We start from the raw sequence: 24,868 nt of genomic DNA, 5'->3' as shown, positions 1-24,868 counted from the left end.
CTTTTAGAGGAGTGACACAAAAGTTTAATAAAGGGAAGGATGTGTGCGAGGGAGAGCATTTGTTTAACATCTCTCAAGAGCTGCTACAGTATGAAATGCTTAATTGCAGAACAAGCTTCCACTAACACCCTTCTGAAACACAGCTGGGTTTTGAAGCATTATTCTTTATTATGAGCTCGGGGTAAGCATGTTTGGCATGAAAGAAATGTGTCTTGCAAGGAGACCACAACACTTACTCACAGCTCCCCAGACAGCTCATGCTGGGAAGTCTTGATATCTTTGAACAATCATTTGAGCAGCATTAGGAAAGCGTAGACTGGGATTTTTCCCCGGTGATTTTTACTCAGGGGTCACTAACACATCTCAAGCTGTTGTGCCCAAGTGATTTAAAGTGGGCCTTTTGCCCAAGTGATTTAAAGAACCTTAAGAATACTCAATGAGAAACCCTTTTGATGTATCGCACATTATGTGAATTTGGATAGTGGTAAAGGTGCACAAGTGAATCCTAAGACATCCATGCTTATAGGCACTAAAATTGCAATTCAAAGAGTGACAAGATTGAATATAAAATCTTATAGGGTAGGGTAAGGTGACTTCTGTGGGTTACAACTGGGCAGTCCCTGGTCCAGACCGCATTAAGTGCCTCTTGGTCTTTGAAGGGCACTGAGATTGCAGTCAAAGTACAGAAGAGGCTTTCACTTTCAAGTGTGCCAGGCTCACCAGGAACCACTTCAACCTCAATCTGAGACATTAGAGAAGCTGCAGTGGCTGTTCTGCGTTGCACCAGCCACCTCTAAGACACAGGAAGTACCTGTTATCACCACTGCACTACCAAAACTCCCCGAATACATTCCAGAGGCTCTCATGGGGAAGGTGACACTGAGCTGGCCTTGTCATTTCTGCACCCACCAGGAGATCCCTCTTCATTTAATCAGAAAATTCTCTAGGGGCTGTTATGGTGACTCTGTGAACAGACTAAGAAAACTGCACAGCTGCAGTGCACAACTGAATTTCTTCCTATGTTTGAGCTGCCTAAACCTCATTTTGAAAGATAAAGTTGTCTGTGAGCCCTTGGGGAGGGCTTCTTGGTACTTATGCAAGACAGTTGAGGTTGAGTCTTGCTTAGATTGTTTTTCTTCTTGAGGCCCCAGTGAGCACAGAACAACAGAAATATCAGTAGTTCACAGCCACACTGCCACGGGCTATTGTGTTGTCACAGCTCATAAGCAAAGTAGAGCTGGGCTTTGTCCATGTTTGGATGGAAGACCTTGAAGGAATAAAAGGAGTCAGAAGCACCTGTGCCTCTTCTGCGTATCTGACTGCTGTGGGCAGAAGCAATCCATTTCATACAGGAACTCCTTGTGATTGCTAACAAATGTCACAGTCACTACTTTTTATTCTTTTAAATAAGAAAATAAATGACCCCCCCAAACACAGAACGCCCATGACTGTATGCCAAAAACAACTGCTTGTTACCTGGAAGTTGGGAATCCATAGCAGAAGTGTTAGGAAGGTGCAGTACTGAAACACCATCACTTTGCCCTGCAGGTGTTCCTTATGTCACCACCACACGTGCACACAGCAGCTAAAGAATGCCACTTATGCCTGTCAAAGCTGCTTTTTTTTAAAGGTATCATTACTGCTGAGCTGCAAACTGAGTAGTCTCGTAAGGTTCAGCTCCAGATGGTCACCTGAAGTCCTTGCTAGTGGAAGCCCACAAGATGTAAAGGAACCCCTGAGCTCTGTGGGGTCACTCCAGCTGGAACTGTGCCTTTCCTGCCTCCCCAGAGTGCTCACACACGCATGACCCTGAGCTAAGGGTACAGAGCTAAGGCTTTTAACTTAAAATGTGTGGGCTCTGCCCCCAGTTTTCCTCTCCTTGCTCCCCCATGGCTGTATCCTGGCCCCTGATCCAAGACGCCTCTGTGGCAATGTCAGTGCCAGGTGTCGCCTGTGCAGCCCCTCCTGCTGAGCCTCCAGGGCCAGCCAGGGTTAGCAGGAGGTCCTGGGGCTCTCAGATGAGCAGTGCCTGAGGCCAGGCTTGCCATGAGGGGAGCAGGGAGGGGAAAATTGGATGCATTGGGATGATGGCACTGGATTTGGGCCAGCCTGGGTGGGTTGCAGGGAAGGCAGAGGGGTCACAGTGCCTTGGCACAGCCCTGGTCCAGCCTCCTGGCTCTGCTGTTTGGTTTGGTTGGGGTTTGGCAAGTTGTAAAACTTGCTCGAAATGTGCCTAATTACCTACTGGTTCCCCTTCTGGGCTGCCCTGCCGTGGAGCTGACTGTTCCCTTTAATTAATGTGAGGTTCTGAGCCCTTTAACTGGAAATGGACTAGAAAACATGTCTTGTGAGGAGTGGCTGTGGGAGCTGGGTTTGTTTCATCTGGAGGAGGCTGGGGGGGGGGGCTTCACTGCTGTCCAAAACTCACAGAGAGGAAGTTGCAGGGAGGTCTCTGCTGCCGTGGCTGCAGTGAGAGGACGGGAGGACATGCCCTTAAGGCAAGATTCAGATTAGATACTAGAAAATAAAAATTTCACTGTTAGGGTGGTCAGGCATTGGAATATGTTTTTCGAGCATGGTGGAATCACCTTCCCTGCAGGTGTTTAAGAGGCGCTGGGGGATGTGGTTTAGGAACTACAGCGCCAGGTGGATGCTTGGACTGGATGATCTTAAAGGTCTCTTCCAACCTTCGTGATTCTGAGTCTAAACGTCCTGGGCTTTTATTGTACTACGACACCTCGGGGAGAGGCAGCGGACTCAATCATTGAACGAAGTTACGTGAGAAAAGAAAAAATAAGGAAATAAAGAAAGGACTAACTCCTCGCGCCGTGCCCACGGGGGTGCGATTTGTGGCAGGATCCGCACGGACGGTGCTCGGCGCGGCAGCGAGCGGGCCGGGCCGGGCCGGGCCGAGCCCCCGCCGGCGGCCGCTGTGGGGCCGGTGCGGAGCCGCTGTGGGGCCGCTGTGGAGCCGGTGCGGAGCCGCTGTGGGGCCGGTGCGGAGCCGCTGTGGGGCCGATGCGGAGCCGCTGTGGGGCCGCTGTGGGGCCGGCCGGGCCCGGGCCCGCCCCGCACACAGTGCCGCACGTGAGGCGCAGGCCCCCGCCCAGCTGAGCGCTCAGCTGACCCCGCGCGCAGGGGCCGGGCCGCGCCGCCGCTCCTCACTGGCGCAGCGCGGGCCCCGCGCCGCCCCCGCCGCCGCCGCCGCGCCCGCACCTCCCCGCAGCCTGTGCCCCGATGCTCTGAGCCCGCGCGGCCCCAGACCCGGCCAGCGCCGCCATCTCCCCGCGCCCCGTGGCGGCCATCGGGGCCGCGGCCGCCTCGCATCCAGGGAGCCGGCGGGAGGAGAAGCTCATCCCGCCGCCATGGACAGCCCTGGCGGCGTCACCGACAAGAAGAGGTACCGATGCCGCGCCGCCCGCTCCCCGCCTCCCCCCCGCTCGCTGCTGCCGGCCCCCGCCGCCCCCTGCTTTGTTACCGCCGCCCCCTCCTCGTCCTCGTCCCCACTGCCCTCCCCGCGCTCCCCCAGCCCGCGGAGAGCTCCGCTCTTCCATTCCTCCTTCTCCTTTTCGTCCACGTCGCCATTTTGTCGGCGGGGGGAGCGGGCCGGGGCTCGGGGCTGGCGGCGGGGCCGTGGGGGGAAGCGCCCGGTGTCGGCCGCGGTGTCGGGGAGCGAGCCGGGAGCTGCTCCGCTCCTGGAAATGAGCGGGCAGGGATTGATCGTGCCCCGTGCCCGGCGCGCTCCGAGCCCGCCGTGCCCGGGCTTTGTGCGGAAAAGGACCGGTTCGCAATCTGGAGATGTTAAGCTTTAAAAAAATCCCCAAAAGCCGCGTTGGGGAGGTGTAAGGAGGGGGGGTGTGGGGAGGGTGGCGGGTGGACAATGTGAGTTGAGGAGTATGAATAATTCACCGAGGATTGTAAGCGCAAATTAGGGGAAGGCGGCGGGGGGGGGGGGGGAATAAAAGCCTTTGTTAGGCGGTGAAGTTTAAGGAGCCGGGGGGCTCGGGTGAGCAGGTCCCGGCGGTGGGGCTTTGTGGGGGGATTAATTGCCGTATTCGCCATCTGCAGAAGGTTTGTTTATAGGGATATCGATACCTTTTCTCGGCTTTAATTATTCGAGATGGGTTCTGCCTGCCCTTGTATCCAAGGGTCATCTGAGCAGGTTAAACGCAGTAAGTGTTACAGCGTGTAAGTTGTGTCGGGAAGGAGCCTGGCCGGCTTGTAAAATGGATGGTGAGCTTTGTGCTGAGCTGGGAGGAGGGATCGGGAGCGCCGGGACAGCACCGGCTCCCTTGGAGCGCCTTTGGAGCCGTCACCGGGCTGGGATGGGGGAGAAGCGCCTCTCGCTCCTGTGAAATCCCAACACGGGGGCACCTGGGGTGGCACTCAGCCTTTAGTTGCTCTACTTCAAGCTGATGGCTCGTGGGAAGCCTGGGAGAAAATGTTGCAACCAAAATGATTAATCTGTGCCTTGCTCTGCTGCCCTAATTTAGTGGCAGGTATAGGAAGGGGGTTTGAAACTGAAGTTGTTTTCTGATACTTTTTTTTTTTTAATTGGGTTCTTTTGTTTCTCTCTCCATTTTGTTTTTTTCTTTTGCCCTTGAGCATTTGTTATTTTTTACTTACGTTCTGCCCCATTGGAGGACTTTTTCTTTTTTTTTTTTTTTTGCAATTTCCTTATCCTGGATGTAATCTGCTTTCTTCAGAATGCAAGAATCAGTATGCAAAGCTTATCCTTCCTTCCTAAAGGCAGGGCTTAAGAAAGAGAATTTGTTGTTTTCTGTTTCCTGCAGACAAAGTTCAAAGTTGGGAATGTTTCTTATAAAGGAATATTCAGATTACTCCTGTTGTAGGGCTTTAATGGAAAACATAAAGCTGTGTCTGTGGTACATTCATCCTGGGGGCTGTGGATGTACAGTTGAGTGAAGATGGCTAAGCAAAAAAGGAAGGATATGAGCTCAGCAGAGAACTTCATGGAAATATGAAGCATTTCTCAAAAACCTGGGTTGTTTTTGAAGGATTTAGGTTTGACAGTGCTCATATTCAGAATATCTTCAAGGGAGAAGTCCTTTACGTCCTATTCTTTATCATCTTTGATGATAAAACTTTCGCTAATTGTATATACAGTATACCTAAATTTTGGCATGGGTTAAGATCCTTTGTTCCTTGCCTCTGCTTGTATGTGGATAGTGTTTATCTCTTGATAGTTAATGTAAAGCTTGTTGTTTACTTAATTATGTGCTATGAGATTCAGAAAATATGGAATTTGACCAAGTTTATGTCTCAATCTTTAAAGTGAAATTTAGTCATAGCAGTATCTGGAAGTGTGGATTTTTATACTGGCCTGTTGAGTCCATTTTTTGATGTGATTCCAAGCTTCTCATATATGTACAGGGGTCAAGATTCCCTAAGAAATCAAGTATCAGCGCCATGATTAGATACTGAATTATTTGGGTTTTAGCCATTCTTCAGTAGTTGTATCACTTTGATGTGCTCCTGGGTTTTCCCCCAGGTGCTGCAAGGACAGCGTTTCAGTGCATGGAGTGGGTGAAACAGTTGTTGGGAGCTTTGTTTGCTCATCGACTCTTATTTGAGCCAAATTTAAGGCATTTGGTGAGAAGTATGAGATTTTTCTCAGTATTTTTTTAATGAACTCCAGTGTGCAGATGGCTGATGCTATGAAAAGCTTTTCTTCAGGTGTGTGCTGTGACACTTCACTATTAGCAGAGGAATTCTGGTGCCTTTTTAAGTAAATGAGCCATTTAGGGTTATGGGTTAGTCCTTACTTTTGTAGTGGCTTGCAGCTGGTAGGTAACCCAGATTAATTTTTCTAGTGTGCTGCAAGTCTTTATAGCATAAAATACATATTTTTAATGCTATAGGTGCTAAATAAAAACAATAAGGGGTTTCTGGGGTATTCATTCTGGGTAAGATAGTATAAGCCAGTGAAATTTAATATCCTGACATGAATGCCTTACAGAAGAACTTCATCTTTTCTGTTTCCCAGAGTTGGGCCTTGAAACTTATTTTTAGTGTCTAAGGGGGATGCTTTAGAAGACCAGGGGTTTTCTGCTGGGTTTTTGCCACTGAAGTCCAGCTCCAGAACCTGTTTGAGAAGCCTGTATCCTGTGCTGATGGCTCTGGGGGGCAGTGGCTACCCTTGTTTTTTCTTAAACCTGTGTGAGGTGTTTAGGATTGTATGTGCCACTGCTTTTGTCTGTTAATTTCTCTCAGCGCTGTGGGAACTGAGCCACCATTGCTGGAGTCGAAAGTGAATACAAAACCCTTTTGTATAATCTGGGCTGTAAGAAGAGGAGGAATCTTTCAGTAAATCTCCTGTACAGTCTCCCCACAGGTATGGGGAATGCTGAGTGGTTTCTGGCTCATTAGAACAGTGGTTTTACTGCTTTCTGGATTTTTCTGGATTGCTTGCCTTGCCATAGGGCTTACCTGTGTTGTCTGTTCTTTGCGCTGCCTCAAACATGAAAAGTTTTGTGAATTCCTTTAGTAAAAATGACCAGAAATGTTTTTCCAGTGCCCACTAAAGATGGAGGGGACAGCACAGTGCTACTGCCTGTCCTCATCAGCATCAAGGCAGTGAAAATCAGGGAAGAATCGCTGTGCAGGATTTGCCTGCCGCAGAAATTTTCCATAATTTTGCTCTGCTGGTGCTTTAGTTCCATTTATCAGTGCAGGTCTGATAATTTGGCAGTGAGCTGATGGAAGCAGCAGGAGGGTTTTCTGGTTTTTGTTTACAGTCATGCTTGCTTTGCCCTTTAAAACACAGTGTCTCCAGTCTGCAATCTGGGTCTCTTGGTTGGGGTGTCTGAAATTCCTCTAACCAGTCCACACTTAGCTAAGGGGGCTGGTGCAGCTGTGATCAGGTGCTGCAGGTTGTCGGGGGTGGTCTTTTCTAAGAGGGTGATGTGATAGTGAGAGGTTTTTCTTTGAAGCACTTTGAAGCTTGTCTAGCAATTCAGCATTCTGTTGAAATGCTTTTTCTTTCCGGTGTCTCTGGAGGCACACCCTGGACCATTTTTGGAAGGTGTTGGTGGTGGGGGAACAAATGTAGCTGCATACTCTTACACGGGTACACTCTTAACATCTTAAGTGTGGCAGTTAAGTCAACTGTTGGTTTAAGGGTGGAGGTGTGAAGTGGATAATCGATTTTATTCTCTCATTTAATTGCCATCCCCATCTTCTGGTTGGTTTCTCTCTTATCAGAAGTGCCCATCAAGGGCTTGATTAGGTTAGGCTAAGGTGGCATGTCCTTTGTAAGCCTGGAGGAGCTGAGAAGCAGTGCCATGCCGTCTTCCTGCTGCCACCAGGAGAGAGGCCAGAGGAGACCACGCTGCTGTCATGTGTGTAACGCATGGATTCTCCTACAGGTGCTTGCTTCCTCCCCTGCACATTGTGCAAGCAGCCCTAGACCTTTGCTCCTCCCTATCCTTGAACTGTAATGCCTGGAGTTTATACATCTGGTTCCAAGACTCTAATTGCTGATGGTGAAGTGGAAAAAAAAAATTAGTCAATAAATATTAATAACACTGTCAAATGTCAGCGGAGTTGCAGTGTAAGCCCAAAACTTTTAAGATTGCGCATGTTCCCTTTGGTATGCTTCCAGCCTGGAAGCCTGGAGGACTCTTACTGAGCCTGTGTAATGCAGTGAATTGAATTCTTGAGTGTGTTCATGTTGCTCAATGGTAATTTTGCACCAATTTGTGTTAGAATGCTGGATTTCAAGTAGGCTTGCATGAGATTTTTGATATTAAAGGGGAAATTGAATGACAGAAGTTGCTGATTTTTGAAAATACTTTTTTTTTTGCACTACCAAAGAGAATTTGACAGTATTAATTTATTCCTGAAGAGCTTTGGTGTTAGGACATGCCAACAAAATAATTTTTACCTGGTTGTAGAGTGTGCATGGCTAAGTAAACCCAGGAGGGAAGTCCCACATGGTTTAGTGGTGGTATACAAGAGCATCAAGCTTTTCCTGATGATACTACCAAGGAGATGCAAATACCAATTCAGTTACAAGATGTGTTCTTTAAAAAACAAGCAGATTCAAAACGAAAACAAATCTTGCAAGAGCCTTACAAGAAGGCACAGTTACCCATACCTGTTCCTTGTAAGCTGGTGTCCAAAAGGAAGGAATGTTCCAGATTACAAATCATCAGCTCAACTGCACCTTTTATCTTCACATACACTGTTACATGGGCAGGTGTTTACATGCCTCAGAAAAACCACCTAGGTAATGCATGGAAAGAACTTGGACCTTAATCATCTTTTCGTGTTATAACAGTCCTTTCCTTTTTGAATTCGAGAAACTTTGAGCATTTTTAGCCTCTCCTGAGAAGCTTCCTTTGTATTAGAGTGAGTGGAAGAGAATTTGAGTTTTCCACTGATTACTGCTCTGAAATGGGAGATGCGTGGAGGTTTTGTGACACTGGGGACTACAGTAATGGTCCAGGAGAGAAGATGAACCTTTGCACCTTAACTAATGACTGAAAATTCAAGGAAGATGCAGGTTTCCAAATTACCATTGGATATGAAGCCTATTGAGGTTTTTCTCTACTGAGATCTCTGCTATTTAGCTTGGAATAAAAATCTCTATGGAAATTACATTCTGAAATCATTAGGGACATGGAATCAAGCGAATGCATGCCAGCATATGCATTTTTTGAATGCAGTTTACGTAGGTGACGAACACTTCAGGGTTCTTTGATGTGGAGCCACAGCCTTGGTTGAAGCTATGCCTGTTCATACCAGCCTGGGGGTTGGGTTTGAGATCTCAGAGAAAGTGCATTGATAAAGAGGAGTTTCATCATGTGCATAACCTGTCCTTTCTTCCTGTTGAAGTCTGATAACACTGGGACTTGTAGAGGAATGTAGCCTTTTAAAAGCTTGTGATATATTAGTACCAAGAAATTAAAAATGGCTTTGCTGGCACTGGAGAAGAACTGGTGCTTCGAGATGGTCCATTAGTCGTTCCTTAAAGACAGCAAAGCATAACAAACTCTGTGTGTGTGTGTTAGCAGAGATACTGTGCAGCTTCTGTTTAATTTGGTGTGAATGAATGCTCCTTAAGCATTTTGAGAAATGTTACAACAAATCTTTTAACTCACTGCATTAAAATAGAGCATGAACTTCAAATGAAGATACAAATTGAGGATACTGAATCAGTAGCACTGATTATAACTACAATGGTGGAACATTTTACCAAGGAACTTATTCAATAACCTTTTTGACTCAATTTGTAATAACCCTGGAAATGTTACCTGAAAAAGATGACCTGTTTTGTTTACCAGAATGAGTTCTTTCATTGTCAATCCTAAACCAAAACTAGACTGATGTCACTTTATGAAAATTTGTGCATTTCAAGAAGCAAAAGGATTTGAGGCCAAGCCTCCTGCTTTTGCTCACATATGAGAATGGTAAATGGACTGTTATGACAGAGGGGGAGTTCCTAGAGGCTTGCCCTCCTTATGTTTGCTCCCTGCTCTCCTCCCTTGAAAGACATAAAATAATCCACATCAAATATTAAGACTGCAGCATCCACTTGCTAAACTAAAGGAAGGAATGGTTTAGTTGGAGATAGGAATTTTGGTGTTCAGTCCTTCAGAAAGGACTTTTTCCTTGCACACTATTGAGTCTGTTGGCTGCTGAGCTGACATTGCTGCAGGCTTTTTGTCCTAGCTATTGTAAATGTTTCTCTTGACTGCTTAGTGGGTCTGTTTGTTCTTTATTCATACAGAAAAATAAACTTGATATCTTACTTCTGCTCTTTTTTTTTTTTTTTTTTCTTTTTCCCTGTTCTTAAAACCTTTGATTACAAAATACCCTGTTAACTGAAAGCAGTTGAGGAATTTGAGGTGAAGGGATTAAACTTGGATGGAAGCAATGAGGGAAAATGTCCAGCCTCCAGTCTTGAAAACCAAATGCAGTGAACAAAACATTTTAGTGCCATGATTTAGACTAAAATTAGTTACTTTATCAAGAGTCTGCATTTGTCTGAAGGTAGACCAATTCTTAGCTAAAACTGAGAGCCTGACAGATATCTTGGGGATATGTTTTGCGTCATTTTTTGTGAGCTTGGTAGAAGCAAAAGCAGAAGGGCTGAAGGGAGGAGAGCACTTAGTGCTAGTTCTGTCAAGCCCCTGGTCAGATATCTCTTTTGAATAGCTCTGATTTTTCTGTAATAATAAACACAGTTTAACTACCATGTATCTTTCATCCTGAAGGGTAAAGCACAACTAATTCAAGAAAAAAAAATATGCAAGGAAAAAGCCAAATTCAAAAAAAATAAATTCTTACATGCCACCCCTGTATGCCATGTGGTTATTTTAAAACAGTGTATTATGATGCAAAGGTAAACTGTGAGTGGGTTGCATTGTATAGTAAGACATGATAGAATCACTTCACCATGATCTAAATTAGAAATGACAATATTTAAGCTTTTCCCTTACTCACACTTTCTATGTGGGGAGGTAGTTGGGGTTTCGGGTCAATTCAAGGCCAGATACAAATGATGGATAATGTTGTCAGCGTGGTGCTGTGCTGGGTTCAGGCCTTTAAGGCTCTACTGCTGGCTCCTGTGTGCTGTAATTTGTCTGTAGGATGGATGTTTATATGGACTTTGAGATGTTGGCAGTAGGACTTCTCTAGGTGAGCTGACTGAGTCTCCTCTTGCTGCCTCTCCCGACTCCCATTTTGCGAAGGCTGGTGGCTTTCAGAGCATTTGTGCTGCTGTAGCTAATCCAGGCTGACCTGCTCTCCTGATTTGTTGGAGTTTTATCACTTAGGGGTTTGTTTTGGTGGTAGCCAGGCTGTGGGAAATGCCTTTAACTACCCTCACGTAAAGAAAATGGTTTTGATTGCTGTGTTAGAATGCAACATACAAAGGAATGAATTTTAATAGTTTACGTACAGTGGTGTTGTTTCTGCTTGGGTGTTACGTTATTTCTGCAGCTAAATCTCTTTTGAATCATTCATACCGTATGTAAGGAATTTCTGAGTTCTTTTCCTGAGTTGGATTAGTGGGCTGTGATGTTCATTAATTCATGAAGAGCAAGACTTTGTTCTGTGTAATCACATGCTTCTGATTACACACGAGGTTTGGGTCTGGGTTTTTTTTTTCCACACAAGAATTCTCTACACAGACTGTAACATAAGGAGAACTAGTAAATAAAATTTGCCATAAAGCAATAATACTTTAAAAGGAAATCACGTCAAAACAAGGCGGGTCAAAGCTGTAACTCCAAGCTCATGGAGAACTGGCAGCTGAGAGACTGCAGTAATTCTGTAAAGCTGCAATAGGAGGGAAGGAGCACCCCTCCCTACCAATTTGGAAAAAGTTTGCCTGCTGAGGGATGAAGTCTGGGCTGCTGGTCAGGACAGACAAGTGTGTCACTGCAGGGCTGGGAGGGAGAGGGAACGGGGCTCTCAGGGCTGCCTGCGACTCTGGGCAATGTTTTTGTGGGTCTGTCTCAAGATTTGATAGATGGTGCTGACTCTGCAGCTCTGTCCCCCTCACTGAAGTTGATCAACTCCTTAGCTCTCCATATAACTGGATTTGAATGGTGTTCTCTTTCATTATAAACCAGTTTTTCATATGGAGCTGTCAATAGAGCAGTTCTTCTGTTTCAGTTTCTTTGTGCCAGGTGCTGGGCTTGACTGGGCCTTCTTTCCATGGAGGAATAATTTAACAAGTATCATGGCTAGCAGCTCTGGACAAAGCACCTTACAAAGACCTTACAAACAGTGAACAAACCCAAGTGATTGTGCATTCAGCATAGTCAAGAGAGTAGAACTTTGTCTAACACTCTTTGGCTGTAGGTGAGAGTGGTTGGTGGGACATGCCCTGGGCTGAGGCATTCACACTCCTCACGGACACAACTGGTTATTCTGGGTGTTGTGCAGGGTATGGCTGTAAACCAGGAGCTGCCCCTCTGTCCTGTTCAGCTGTGCTGCCAGAAATACCTGGCTTAGGCTGGGCCTGAAAAGGTGACCAAGTTTTATACCAGCCACAGGAATGCATTCAGCCTTAAAAGTTAAACTTGAGACTGCTTGCAGGTCTGCTTTCCAAAGTTCCAGTACTATCCTGGTGTTACATACTTTTAGTATATTACTGTTTTGTAATATTTGCATCTTTTTTTGGAGTAATGAAGAAAAAAATGAAGCTGTGTTATAGTGGATATAGTTTGTGTGACTCCATTTGTAAGCCAGGTGTTTCCCAGAGTAGTTTTACAGCTTGAGAGGAGAGATTGTTACTAACGTGGAAATATTATCTGAATATTTTACTGGGAAATGACGGCAATTAGTGGCAGAACTGAAAACTAGTTAAAGCTCAAGAAGATCTTACCACAGTTGAGGCACATTACTAATTGGGCTTGTTTCCGACAATATATATTTCTATGAAACTTTAAGAACAAATAATGTGATAAATATAGAGCCACTTGGTCAAAGAAAGCAAATCTAAAGAGAAAAATGTGAATTTTTCTCTAAAGAGAAAAATGTGAAAAATGTGAATGTGAAATATAAAGATGTTTATATTTTAGAATGTTCTCTAAACCTTTCTCAAGAAAGATGAGCTTGGGTTAGTTAATGGTGCACAAGTTATTTTTCATGGGAACTGAAAACGCCTATAGAGTAAAATCTACCTGATTTGAGAAACAGTAAGTTCGAATGGGAGAAAATCTGCAAGCATAGCAAAGTGACATAAAGGAAACCTCTTTATTTTCTTAATCTAATATTATATACACAGTATAAAAATTTTCTTAACACTGGGTGTTGATTTTAAAAGCTAGAAGGAGACAAAATCAACTGCTACACATTTTAAGTTCTATCCATTGACTATTTTTTTATCTAATTATTTTCAACCAAAATTTACCAGCTACTAGTGGTATTTTCCAGGGTTTGGTGTTTTTTTTTTTTTGCCTATTTGTTGTTGGCAAATAAGGAGGAACAAGCCAACTTACATGTGGTGATTGCTTAGGTTTTCACTCAAGGAGATGAAAAACTGGGGTTGCATTTAGACAACTGGGGGGCTCACTTGTAGGAATCTGCTGTGGAGGGGTCTTTGGGATGGCATGGGGAATTGTGTGTTATCTGGGAGGTGCTGAGGCCCAGATGGTTTGTATGACCATGATGACAGGAGCTGTTACACTCAAGTTGAGAGGCCAATATTAACATCTATAACTGGTGGGCACGGAGTTGCTGCTGACGTGCTTCGCCCTCAAGGCTGTTGGGCAAATTCTTGCTGTTAAACTTTGTTTCTATTCACCATGATTTGAGGCAGTGAGTGGGAGTCTGGGTTATATCCTTCAGCTGAGCTCTTGGTTCAGCTCCAGGTGAGTCCTGGTCGTGAAATACCCTTTTGCTCTGGATATCTAACTCAAATATCTTCTGGAGCTCAGATGTTACTCAGCTATTGCATGTAAAAACCTCCTACATATAAGAAGTGGTATTGGGTTTTAAGAGATCAGTGAAACTGCTTTCAGTGAACTCTGATGGATAACATGCTTGTGAGTCTCTGCTTCTGTGTATTCTGGTGGCAGAAATACAAAATGGAAATTAATGTCTGGCAGTGAAATTGTGCAGGAAAAATCAGACCTCCGAATGCATGCAATTTCCTGTCCAGCACCGGCATTTCTGATATTTTCATCGCATGTGTAATCCACTCGGCAGATGAGGTTTTCTTCAGGCTCTTGAGATGTTTCTTTGTGCCAGACTGACAGCAGAAGGCTGCAATACAGCTCTGAAGTTTGGGGTTTATTTTAAATGGAGCTTGGCTCCTTTTCTACAGAGTGCTATTTCTGTTGAGAAGATCATGAGCTTTACACAGGGGCAGTTCCAAAAGAATGGATAAGAGAAGTGATGATTTGTTTAAACTGATATTGTGGTACTTCACATCTCACTGTTTAAAATCCCCTTCTCTGAGCTCCCTTTCCTTCCCCTCTGGTGGAGAGAGCTCTCACTTTGGAAATACATTTTCCTTACAGGAATTCAGTGTAATTTCATTGACTACACAGAAAATTGTGGGCAGCTATACATGCTGATGTGTGTGGAGGCCCAGGGGCCTGGTACCAAAATGCCTCAGTCCCGGAGGGGCAAAGGCAAAAGGGGAGAGATGCCCCTCTAAAATAGAGTAAGAAAAGGCCTCTGTCCCATGGGCCTTTTGCAGCCACATGTTGGTGCCTTTTGGGTTCTGGTGTTCTGATAGTGTGTGGGGATTGATCTCACCCTTGCTCAGCCCCTGTTTACCACTCATGTATCCTCCCTAGAATGTTCTTCCTTTCCTTAACCCCCATTGACTCCATTTTGCCACATTGTTCCACCCCTGTTATCCCCTTGGCTCTCCCAACCCTTATCCATTCCTGTACCCCTTTCCCTTGTCCCTATTGGACCTCGACCCTCAGATCCCCCCCTTTGCCCCTCATTTAACCCCGTGTTCTTAACCCAATCCTTGGTTCTCATCCCTGCACCTATTTGAGGCAGTGTTCAATAAACCAGTTGCTGGATTGCCAAACGAGAACCCATCCCTTTGTCTGAAATCGTCAGCGTTTTCTACAGCGTGCTCCAGGATCAGAGAACACGGGTCGCTCTCTGGGATCTTGTTGCGGCATGTGCCATAACAGATGTGTATTTTTTTATTTACTTTATGCAATTGTAACAAAGTTTAGAGTAGTTGCAAGAGAAAATAATTAATTTTTTTTTTTTTAGTTTGGTGGCATTTCAATGTTGAGGCAACAATGACTTCACTTGGTAATTAAACCTCATTTGTGAAAGACCTTTTCCCTATTAATTTGATCCATTAAAGAAACGCTCTTTGAAGCTGGTAGTTAATCTTCCTATTTAAATGGCTGGGTTTTACTCAGATTGGTTACAGCTTAGGTTTAAATAGCAGCTAAAAATAACCAACTGTTGTGCTGTACAGTTTAAACATCTATCTATAGTAGTAGCCTTTCTAGAAAGGAAACTCGTAGTAAAAGGGAGAGGAGGCAGTGGCACTTGGGCAACACTAGTTGGTTCCAACATCCCCTTTTCCTTGGGTTTTGCCCATCAGCTCCAGCTGGCAGCACTTGATGATCTTACTCTGAGATTAATTTTTAACAGAAAGCACTATGGGCTGGATTTGAGTGGTATTTCAGTTGGTAATTAATAATTTAATGGTTGGGAGAAGTTTTGACTGTTCCTGCGGAAGGCTGCTGCCGAGGGTGCTAACCTGGCCAAAATCTGGAAACTACCCAAAATATTTTTAAGAACATTAGCCTGTCAGAAAGAAAACACAAAAGCTGACATCCCAACTTGGGAGGTTAGTGTTTATTTTCATCTCTTGAGTGCCCTGTATGATTCACACAAGCCTGACAAACCTGTGGACTTGAAGTGCTCAGCTTGATTGCCAAAGTAGGGAAGTTTTAACTTAAAAGTGTCTGCAGTTGAAAAGGAAGCCATTACAAAACTGCAGGAATCTGGGTGGATGACAACCATTTACTTTCAGTAATTCTCTCTTGAGTTTTTGTTGTAATATGAACATTTTGTAGGTGAAGGGATCTGGGATGAGTAGCTAACAAAAATCAAAGGTATAAAGGTGAATCTAAGGCAACATAATTGCTTGGGCTGCTGCTACAGTTTCAGTTGGGACAGAGTTAATTTTCTTCCTAGTAGTTGGTGCAGGGCTGTGTTTTGGAGAATAATGCTGGCAGCACACTGATGTTTTAGTTGTTGTTGAGCAGTGCTTACCCTGAGTTAAGGACTCCTCAGTTCCCCATGGTGTGCCAGTGAGGAGATGCACAGGAAGGCAGGAGGGGACACAGCCAGGACAGCTGACCTGAATTGACCAGAGACGTTCCAAACCACAGAACGTCATGGCCGGTGTGTAAACTGGGGGAGTTGGCTGGGAGGTGCCAGTCCCTGCTCTGGGATGGGCTGGACATAAGTCAGAGGGTGGGTGAGCAATTGCATTGAGCATCACTTGTCTTGAGTCTTGCTTCTTTCTTTATGTTGTCTCGCTTGTCATTGCAATTACTATTTTGTTTCAATTATTTAACTGTTTTTAAGTTGACCCATGGGTTTTACCTTCATTGCAGTTTTCCATTCCATCCCACGAGGGTGGGACAGGTAGTGAGCAAACAGCTTTGTGGTACTTAGTTGTGGGCTGGGGTTAAACCGTGACAGTTACCTTGAAATACCTTTGACAAAATAGTTACAGTGAAATCTGTGGTCCAAGAAAGAGGACAAAGAAAATCCAGATTTTTTTCTTTCACCTCTGTCCTTGGTTTTCCAACAGAAAGGCCTGTCTTTGGTAATAAATTTAATCAGTCAGGTTAAACAGCTAAAATATTTTTGCAGCATTGTTAAAGGTCAGACTTTTCGTAATGGCTATTTCCAGATATACCTGTATGTCAGGAGCCTCAAGCTTCTCAGACCGTGATATCCATCACTACAACAGGAACATCTGTTGTCACAGGGAAATTCAATGTGAAGAAATCTGCAATGTGGGGAAATATTGTCACATATTTTAGGCTGCCCTTCTGAGGGACATGAGCTTCTATTCACAGGAATCAATGGGACTATTGTATGTCCAGAGTTTTTTACAACTATAATTCCCATAAGTTAGTTTTCCAAAGGTATTATTTTGTCCATCTATTAATGTTTCTCATTCCACAGAAATATTTTTTTTTTCTTCTGGCAGTGGCAGGAGTAGGAGGAGAAGATGGTGGGGATGGCATACAGTTTTATCAAGTTGGTAGAAAGGAAGGGAATTTTAAGAGAGATTCTGATAGCTTATTCTGTCTTTTTCATGGATTATTAAACTTCTTCCGTGCGTCAAGGTATTTGTGCTTCCAACATCCAACACAGTATTGTCACACCCTTGTTTCTGCACAAACTGAGCAAGGTTTTGGCCACTGCTGGCAAAGGACTGAAAATGTGTTTTATGGGTCTGTGTTTGCTAGCACTGAAGAGGGGAGATACAGATTAGATGTTGGGAAGAAGCTCTGTACTCTGAGGGTGGTGAGGCCCCAGTACAGCCTGCACAGAAAAGCTGTGGCTGCCCCATTCCAGTGTTCCAAGCCACGTTGGATAGGGCTCTGAGCAACCTGGGAGAGTGAAAGCTGTCCCTGCTCATGGCAGGAGGGTTGAACCTGGGTGATCTTTAAAGTTACTTCCAGCCCAAACCATTCTCTTATTCTTTGAATCTGGTTCATTATGTCCCAGGGATCACTAGCTCATGAATTGCTTTGCTCTGTAATTTATGGTACCTCTCACAAGATGTGTGCTAACTAAAAAGGACTTTTGCACAGATCCACAGACTTAGCAATGTGAATTTGGCAGTGGTAGTAGATGGCTTTTTAGTCTTACGAAATCTTAAAAAAAGTAATTCCCGAACTGCAACTGCCTTTTATATCTTGAGTGCAAAATGAAGACAGGGTGCCTTCAGAAGATGTGAATGTATAAAAACAAAAGTGGACAATAGTAGTGTGTGGTTTTGTATTGTTCATTTAAAAATAAAAGCACATTTATTTCCTCAGGGACCACAGCAGCACTGAGTTCTTGTTTGCACGTGCGAAAAATTTGGAGCTCCCATGTGAAAATGTTTAGTTCAAAACTCATCTGACCTGATGCATGAGGCAGAAGTGACCTGGTATGGGTGTTGGGAAAAGGGGGAATTATCAGTCTTAACTATTTCAGTGCTTTCTTTCAGTGAGCTGTTCTTTACCTCATGTTCTGGATGAGGCAGGCCTACAGAGGCAGTAGAAGGAGAATGAGGTGTTGCTTTCCAGTATAGGGAAGACTCTGGAAGGGGCTTTTCTGGAGAAAGAGGGAATCTTAGAATCAACATAGAATGGTTTTGGGAAAGGGACTTTCTGCATTACTTGTGAAGTGGCATATCTCACGTTAAATAAGTATCATTGCCTATCTGACCTGTTAGGTGGGCTTTGCAAGGATGGTAAAAATGAAGAAGTTGGATGATGTACATGATACGTGATGCTGGAGCATTGAGCTGGAAATTATCTCCTCTGTAATATGTTTAACGGGCTTGAAGGGTCAGGATTTGGGGGCTGGAGAGGCAGCACTCAAGGTATGAGATAAGCAGGAAGGGTTCTGAGTACAAAAGTGTCTCTTTGAAGAACTGATCTTGTTTGAAGACTCTGTGGGTTTGAATTTAGTTCTGGCAGAGCCAAACTGGGGCAGAAGGTGATACAAAGAATTATACTTGCTCTTTTAAACTGAGGATTTACATTATTCAACTTCCACAGCTGGTTCACTTGGCCTCTGGGCAACTTAGTTTCAAAGACACATATCCCAGAGAGCTCGGTTCCCTGTATTAACCTGAAACTTTGTTTCTATAGGATTAGCTCTGAACGCAGGAAAGAGAAGTCGAGGGATGCAGCCCGGTGTCGGAGGAGCAAGGAGTCAGAAGTGTTCTATGAGCTGGCTCACCAGCTGCCCCTGCCCCACACCGTGAGCGCACACCTGGACAAGGCGTCCATCATGAGGCTGACCATCAGCTACCTGCGCATGAGGAAGCTGCTGGATGCTGGTAAGGGAGCAATGTGGCACCATCTGGGAGAGATACTGAGGAAGAATCCATTTGTAAGACCTGTCAGCAGTAAAATAAATGAATGCTTTAATAGCTGTGTCCTTTCCCTGGGAAGGTGGGAGACCTTAGAGTAGAAATCAGCCATTGTCAATGACACAGGAAAAGTCCACTGCTATATGGACTTCATTTTTCCCCTTTCTATTCTGGTGATCCTGGCTGCCTCATCACAGCTGTAGTGCCCTTGTCAGTCTCATTCGACCCTTCTCCCAAAGTTAGATTCCTTCATTTAAACCTCTTTTCCCCGTAAACTTGTTTGATCCAGCTGTGCTTTCTTGACTGTAGGTAACTGGTTCAAGGTTGACTGAGCTAACTAAAGTTGTGTCCCCTTAAGATAAACTGCAAGGAATAGATTTGTCAATCGTGTTTCTGTGAGGTGCTCCTCTGGAGGTGAAGTCAGCTGGGGATATGTTGTCTCTGCAGTTACACCTGCCCATGCAGCTGCAGGAATATCTGAGTCAGGTTGTGAGCCAGTAGCTGTTAGCCTGCCATTGGCGCTGTACGGGTGACTTGTGCTCATGCATGTCTGCCTCTGCTGTATGGAGGAGTAACTTTACAGTAGCCAGACTCTGAAAACTCTTGCTGAGAGCCCCTGAGAGACGTTTATAATGCCTTTTTGAGATGGGTGGTAAGTTTTTTGCCACACAGACCTTTTTCTTAGGGTGGAAGGTTTATTGGTCAATACATAACAGAGAGTTAAACTCACTCTGGTTTTCTGTGATTTCTGATAACTTTACTAGAAATTGAGGAATTATCATTTATCTAAATGAATTAGACTGGTTTTGAATGGTCCTGCAAGATTGACTCCTTGCAGACTGATGCCAGAAGTCATTCCTGCTGGGAAGTGAAGAATGGCTGGTGTTTGCTTAAACAAAAATGTGTGGCTGCTTGCAGGTGAGCTGGAGACAGAAGCCAAAATGGAGAAGGAACTGAACTGTTTCTACTTGAAAGCTCTTGATGGCTTTGTCATGGTTCTGTCTGAAGATGGGGACATGATTTACATGTCTGAAAACGTGAACAAGTGTATGGGACTCACTCAGGTGAAATACTGGCATTTCCTAAGAGCATTTCAAAAAGCTGTTCCATTTTTGTGTATGTGAAGTTAAACACCTGTATACCTCTTAATTTTTGCAGTTCGAGTTGACGGGGCACAGTGTATTTGATTTCACTCATCCGTGTGACCATGAGGAGCTGAGAGAAATGCTTACACACAGAAATGGTGAGAAGAAAGAAAAAAAAAATCAATTTCATTTACTTATGGATAGTTTTTGTTGGCATTAATACAGTTGGGTATCTGCCAGAAAATGGTGTTGAGTTAAAAAACTAGTATGTTTTTATTTCTTCAATCACAAATTAAACCTTGTTGAGAGACACTAAGAACAGGAATAACCAAAATGTTTTTGCTATATCCTAATTATAGGAGAAATGAGACTCCATTAAGATTCTTTAATCTAACAAAATTAATGACTAAAATGGAGTTCTTAAGGGTTAAAAGAGTAAGTGCCTACAGGACTAAAATTAGAGGTAGGTTGAATGAGAATGATTTTAAGCAATTGCTGTAGAGGGACATGGAGAAGCTCAGCTGGTGCGTTTGTATTGCTCTGGCCTTGCCTTTACAGGACAGCTGAGAACAAATGCTTTCTTCCAGAAATCTGTGGTGATATACCCAAGACAAAAAAAAAAAAAAAAAGATACTGTATTTAAATTTTAGGACACCAAAACACTAATCTGGGAATGCTTGGAACAGCTTCCAAAAGGGCTTTGGGGTTGATGCTTCTCTGCACCTTTTAATTGGTGCATGAAATTGGTATCTTTTCACAGATTTCTGGCTCTTTTCTCCATCTGAGGGAGCAGAACACCATGCTTACATGTGCTGTATGCTTTGAAATTTAACAGTTGCCCATGAATTACAGCTTTTATGTTTTCTAAAGGTTTGATAAAGACTATAAAGACTTGGCAGCCTGCATGCCTCCAAACAAATCTGCTTTACTCAGTAGTTAGAAGCCTAAAATCTGATCTCTTTACTTTGTCTTTCATCACATGAGGGTTATATGGACTCTGAATTCAGATGGTGATAAATTAATAAACCTGAACTCTGCTTTCTTTTAGCACTCTAAATCTTCTGTAAGTCTTACACTGTCATCCTATTTAATTCAGTGGAAAGGACCTGATAAGATACCATAGCATTAAGGGCCCAACTCTGGTTTTGTAAGCATTTTGTAAACTTGTCTGCCGTTAGAACTGAAGTACGTTTCTAAGGCTAGGTTAGACTTCTCTCCTGCCTCCCCCTTTGGAGTATAGTAATGCATCTTGGGGGTGGGGGAACAATTTCCCTAAACAGTGTAAAAAACCTGGGTTTGTTGCAAAAGCTTATTCTTAAAAATGTCATATCACTGATTTTCATGCAAACCATCTCAAGCGTGTCTAAATTGGCCAGACTGGAATCAGATGTCTGGAAAGCATTATTACAAAAGCTGTTTTGCAAATGACGTTGGCAGGCAGAAGTCTAAATTACAGTAGTAATAGTACATTTTTATATTTATTAGTATTCCCAGGTTGCCTTCTACTGCAGCTCTTACATCAGTGGAATTATTTTGGTTTTGAATTGAGTATTAAATATTCCCCTTTGGGACCGTAGAAGTGCAAGTGAATATAAATGCGATTGGCAGAAACAACTGCATTCTTATTTTATGAGGCTGCTTTTTAAACTTTCAAAGCTGGCCATTTTAAAAAATAATGTACAGTGCTGAATCAGACTTGAAAGTTGCTCCATCTTTTATAGCTGCTTCTCAAAGCAGAGCATCAGGACATGGTAACAGTAATGTTGTGTGATCTTCTGCAAACAATTTCTAGATTGGTTTAACTCTTAAAACTTACTGAGTTAAATAAATTTTTGCTGCTTCTGTGAATTCTGCTTCAGTTTCTTCCCCACTTCCTCCATTATCAAGGTTGTTTTAAAGTAGCATTTAATATGCTTGAGCCCTTTAGTCTTTGCCTCTGTTAGAAGCAATGAACAAGTTAACATAGGGGCTTTAACATTTTTCTAATTAATTTTGTCAAGCCAGTAGCTGCAGTGCAAGCCACCATGAAGAATTTCATAGCTACTATTGTCTGTGGAGGATGAGAGCAAATTATTGTATAAACTTGTATCAGAAGTAAGCTCACGTGTTCTAAACTTTCCCTGTGCCATGATTTGGTCCTTGCTCTTTAGCAAGCCTCAGCAGACTGGCTCTTCCACTGCTCTTTCTCCTGGGTGCTGCATTTCCTTCTTGCACACATTGTGAGCTGCTTGCAGCTCCCCTGATAGCATCAGTTACATTTTCTTTGCCCACAATAGCATAACCAGCAATTGACTCTGCAAGGATCTCCCCTGTACAGGCCAAAACTTAACTTAAAGCCTGCTGGTAGCAAGTGAGGCTAAACAATAAGTGCTGCCAACATTGATTTGTATTAGGGTTTATTGACTTTTTTTTCTCCCAAGAATGTTAATATTGTGTTTAAAAACTTGATCCCTGTTTACTCCAAGAGTGTAAATAACAGTGGAAATATTTGGATGTATATAAACAGCTGAGTTGTTAATTTTGAATTGAAAAACTTGCAGTCCTGAAGAGCAACAAGCCCAAAAGGTGCTTCACTTGAACCTCCTCATAGTGAGTTACTGATGCATTTCAGTGGAAACCACCGCAAAAGGGCTTCTTATTCTAAAGATGTTTTTCTTGTCCTCTCTCACAATTTTTCTTCCTGCTCCTTTTTCCTGAAATCTGTGAGTGTGGAGCTGGCTACAAATACAATCCTGATATTAAAACATTGAAACTGGGCTGCATCAGAAGCTTCTCCTGTGAGGACAGACAGAGAGGGCTGGGATTGTTCACCCTGGAGAAGAAATGGATCTAGGGAGATCTTTGAGTCCCTTCCTGTACCTAAAGCAGCTCCAAGAGAGCTGGAGAGGGACTTTGGACAAGAGCCTGGAGTGACAGGACAAGGGGAATAGCTTCACACTGACAGGGGGCAGGGTTAGGTGGTTTTTGGGAAGAAATTCTTCCCAGTGAGGGTGCTGAGGCCCTGACACAGGGTGCCCAGAGAAGCTGTGGCTGCCACATCCCTGGAGATGTCCAAGGCCACATTGGATGGGCCTTGGAGCAACCTGGGATAGTGGAAGGTGTCCCTGCCCATGGCAGAGGGATTGGAATGAGATGGTCTTTAAGGTCACTTCCAACACAAACCATTTTATAATTGTATGAAACTTCAGGGATTTTTTTGTCTTTTTGATAGTAAAACTTGCTCTGAAAAATACCATTAAATGTATGAATCATTTTTAGTTTATTTTTTGGATCTTCCCTTAGTCTTTCTATAATTTGTTTGTGGAGGTTTTTTAATGCCTTAAATGCCTTGGAAGGTGATCCAAGTGTTTTAAAATTTGGTTTGCTGTTTCCTTCTGCTAGGTCCTGTGAAAAAGGGCAAAGAGCAAAACACGGAGCGCAGCTTTTTTCTCAGAATGAAGTGTACACTGACTAGCAGGGGAAGAACAGTGAATATAAAGTCTGCTACATGGAAGGTAAGTAATGCAAAGGAATATTTGCATAGTTTGGCAGCTTCCTCTTCAGATGTCATAACACTGTGTTTCAACATTTTTGCTTCTTTAATGAGCTTGAATTTCACTAAGTACTTTATAATTTAATGATTATGCCTCATTATGCTGAATTTTAATGCTAAATACATCACAGAGGTAACTGAAACAATGTTTTAAAATTAGATTTTCAAAACTCTTTTAATAAATTTTTCATTTTAAATTAGGGGTCATTTACTTACAAACAATTATAATTACCAAATGTGTTTGCATAAAGCCTTCTCTGGGAAAAAAGTACTTGACATCACTTATGCTGATCCCCGATTTCTTTTGATTTGTCACTGAAAATGTGATAGTTGAGGTCTCTCTGAAGGACTTCAATGCCATTCTTTTGAAGCTGCTGGCTCTCCCTTTTGTAACAGTTGGAACAAAAAGAGGCCAGCCCTATAACTTTCTGCAGTGAATGCATTTTCTCCTCTGGACAAAGTAACCTTTTACTGTATCCAGTGGATTATGGCTCACAGTTCTCTTTTATGATTTGAATTTGATTATTCTGGATCAAACAACTTCTTTGCTGTTGTCTGTGAACTTTTTCTGCTTCAGAATGTTTAAAAGAAAACCCCACAAAATGCAAAGTTCCTGTCTCTTGAAGAATATATTTGATCTCTGTTGTCACCTCTGCAGAATATCTAAAATGGGGGTTGCTACTATTAGCATAACTTTCAGATTTAAATTGTGGATACCTTTTGCTGAGTCAGCTGCTCATCAGAGTTGTCATTACTGTGACTAGAAAGAAGAGTTCACAGAAATGCAGCAGTGTCTGCTGTGGCTTCAGCCACTGCTGAGGAAGGAGATGGGCTGTGAACCCATCCCAGGATGTCTGGGGTGAGGAGGAGGAAGGACTTGGCTCTGGGCGTGCTGGTGGAAATAGGATTATGCTGTCTGACAGACCAAACCTCATCTCTTTCCAAAATCCAACTCCCCTGTAGGTGCTGCACTGCACTGGCCACATCCGTGTGTACGACACGTGTGGGAACCAGACTCACTGCGGATACAAAAAGCCTCCCATGACCTGCCTGGTGTTGATCTGTGAACCTATTCCTCACCCGTCAAACATTGAGGTTCCCCTGGACAGTAAAACGTTCCTCAGTCGTCACAGTCTTGATATGAAATTTTCTTATTGTGATGAAAGGTAATGTGTATGATTTATACTGTAAAAAATAATCCATTTGAAAGATTTGCAGGGCTGGGACACATTGGCTAATGTTTGCCTTCTCAATAACTTAATTCATCTTGACAGTGCAATCACTGATAGCATACTTGGGCTTTTCCTAACTGATGACCATGTCTTAAAAGGCAGATTTTTAGATCTAAGAAGGATGCAGGATTATTACTTTGGAGTAACGAAAGGGAAAGGGACTTTTTGTACAGGCAGGTACAAAGACAATGGCTGTAAACTGATAGAAGGCATGTTTAGATTAGATATTGGGAAGAAGTTCTTGACAAGAAGCTGTGGCTGCCCCATCCCTGAAAGCATTCCAGGCCAGGCTGCGTGGAGCTCTGAGCAACCTGCTCTAGTGAAAGGTGTCCCTGCCCATGGCAGGGGTTTGGAATAGGATAGTCTTGAAGGTGCATTCCAACCCAAGCCATTCTGTGATTCTATGAATAAATCCTTTTACCTTCAGTTAACTTCCTCTTTA

The 24,868-nt window shown here is 43.6% G+C and overlaps 1 protein-coding gene across 1 annotated transcript in view; it reads left to right on the top strand.

Moving 5' to 3' along the window:
* Nucleotides 1–3,200: 3,200 nt before the first annotated feature.
* Nucleotides 3,201–24,868, top strand: part of HIF1A (hypoxia inducible factor 1 subunit alpha) — a 35,037-nt gene continuing 13,369 nt past the window's right edge. Inside the window, exons 1-6 of the mRNA XM_014249922.2 lie at nucleotides 3,201–3,400; nucleotides 18,354–18,544; nucleotides 19,496–19,641; nucleotides 19,736–19,820; nucleotides 23,044–23,156; nucleotides 24,158–24,360. Of these exons, the coding sequence (XP_014105397.1) occupies nucleotides 3,366–3,400; nucleotides 18,354–18,544; nucleotides 19,496–19,641; nucleotides 19,736–19,820; nucleotides 23,044–23,156; nucleotides 24,158–24,360 (773 nt within the window). The 5' untranslated portion in view covers nucleotides 3,201–3,365. The remainder of the gene's footprint in view (nucleotides 3,401–18,353; nucleotides 18,545–19,495; nucleotides 19,642–19,735; nucleotides 19,821–23,043; nucleotides 23,157–24,157; nucleotides 24,361–24,868) is intronic.

This window comes from Pseudopodoces humilis, chromosome 7 (assembly GCF_049639895.1).
Source record: "Pseudopodoces humilis isolate 2021_Gansu_Grassland_sample_001 chromosome 7, ASM4963989v1, whole genome shotgun sequence".
NCBI lineage: Eukaryota > Metazoa > Chordata > Aves > Passeriformes > Paridae > Pseudopodoces > Pseudopodoces humilis.
This window is presented reverse-complemented; position numbering and strand designations above follow the sequence as displayed.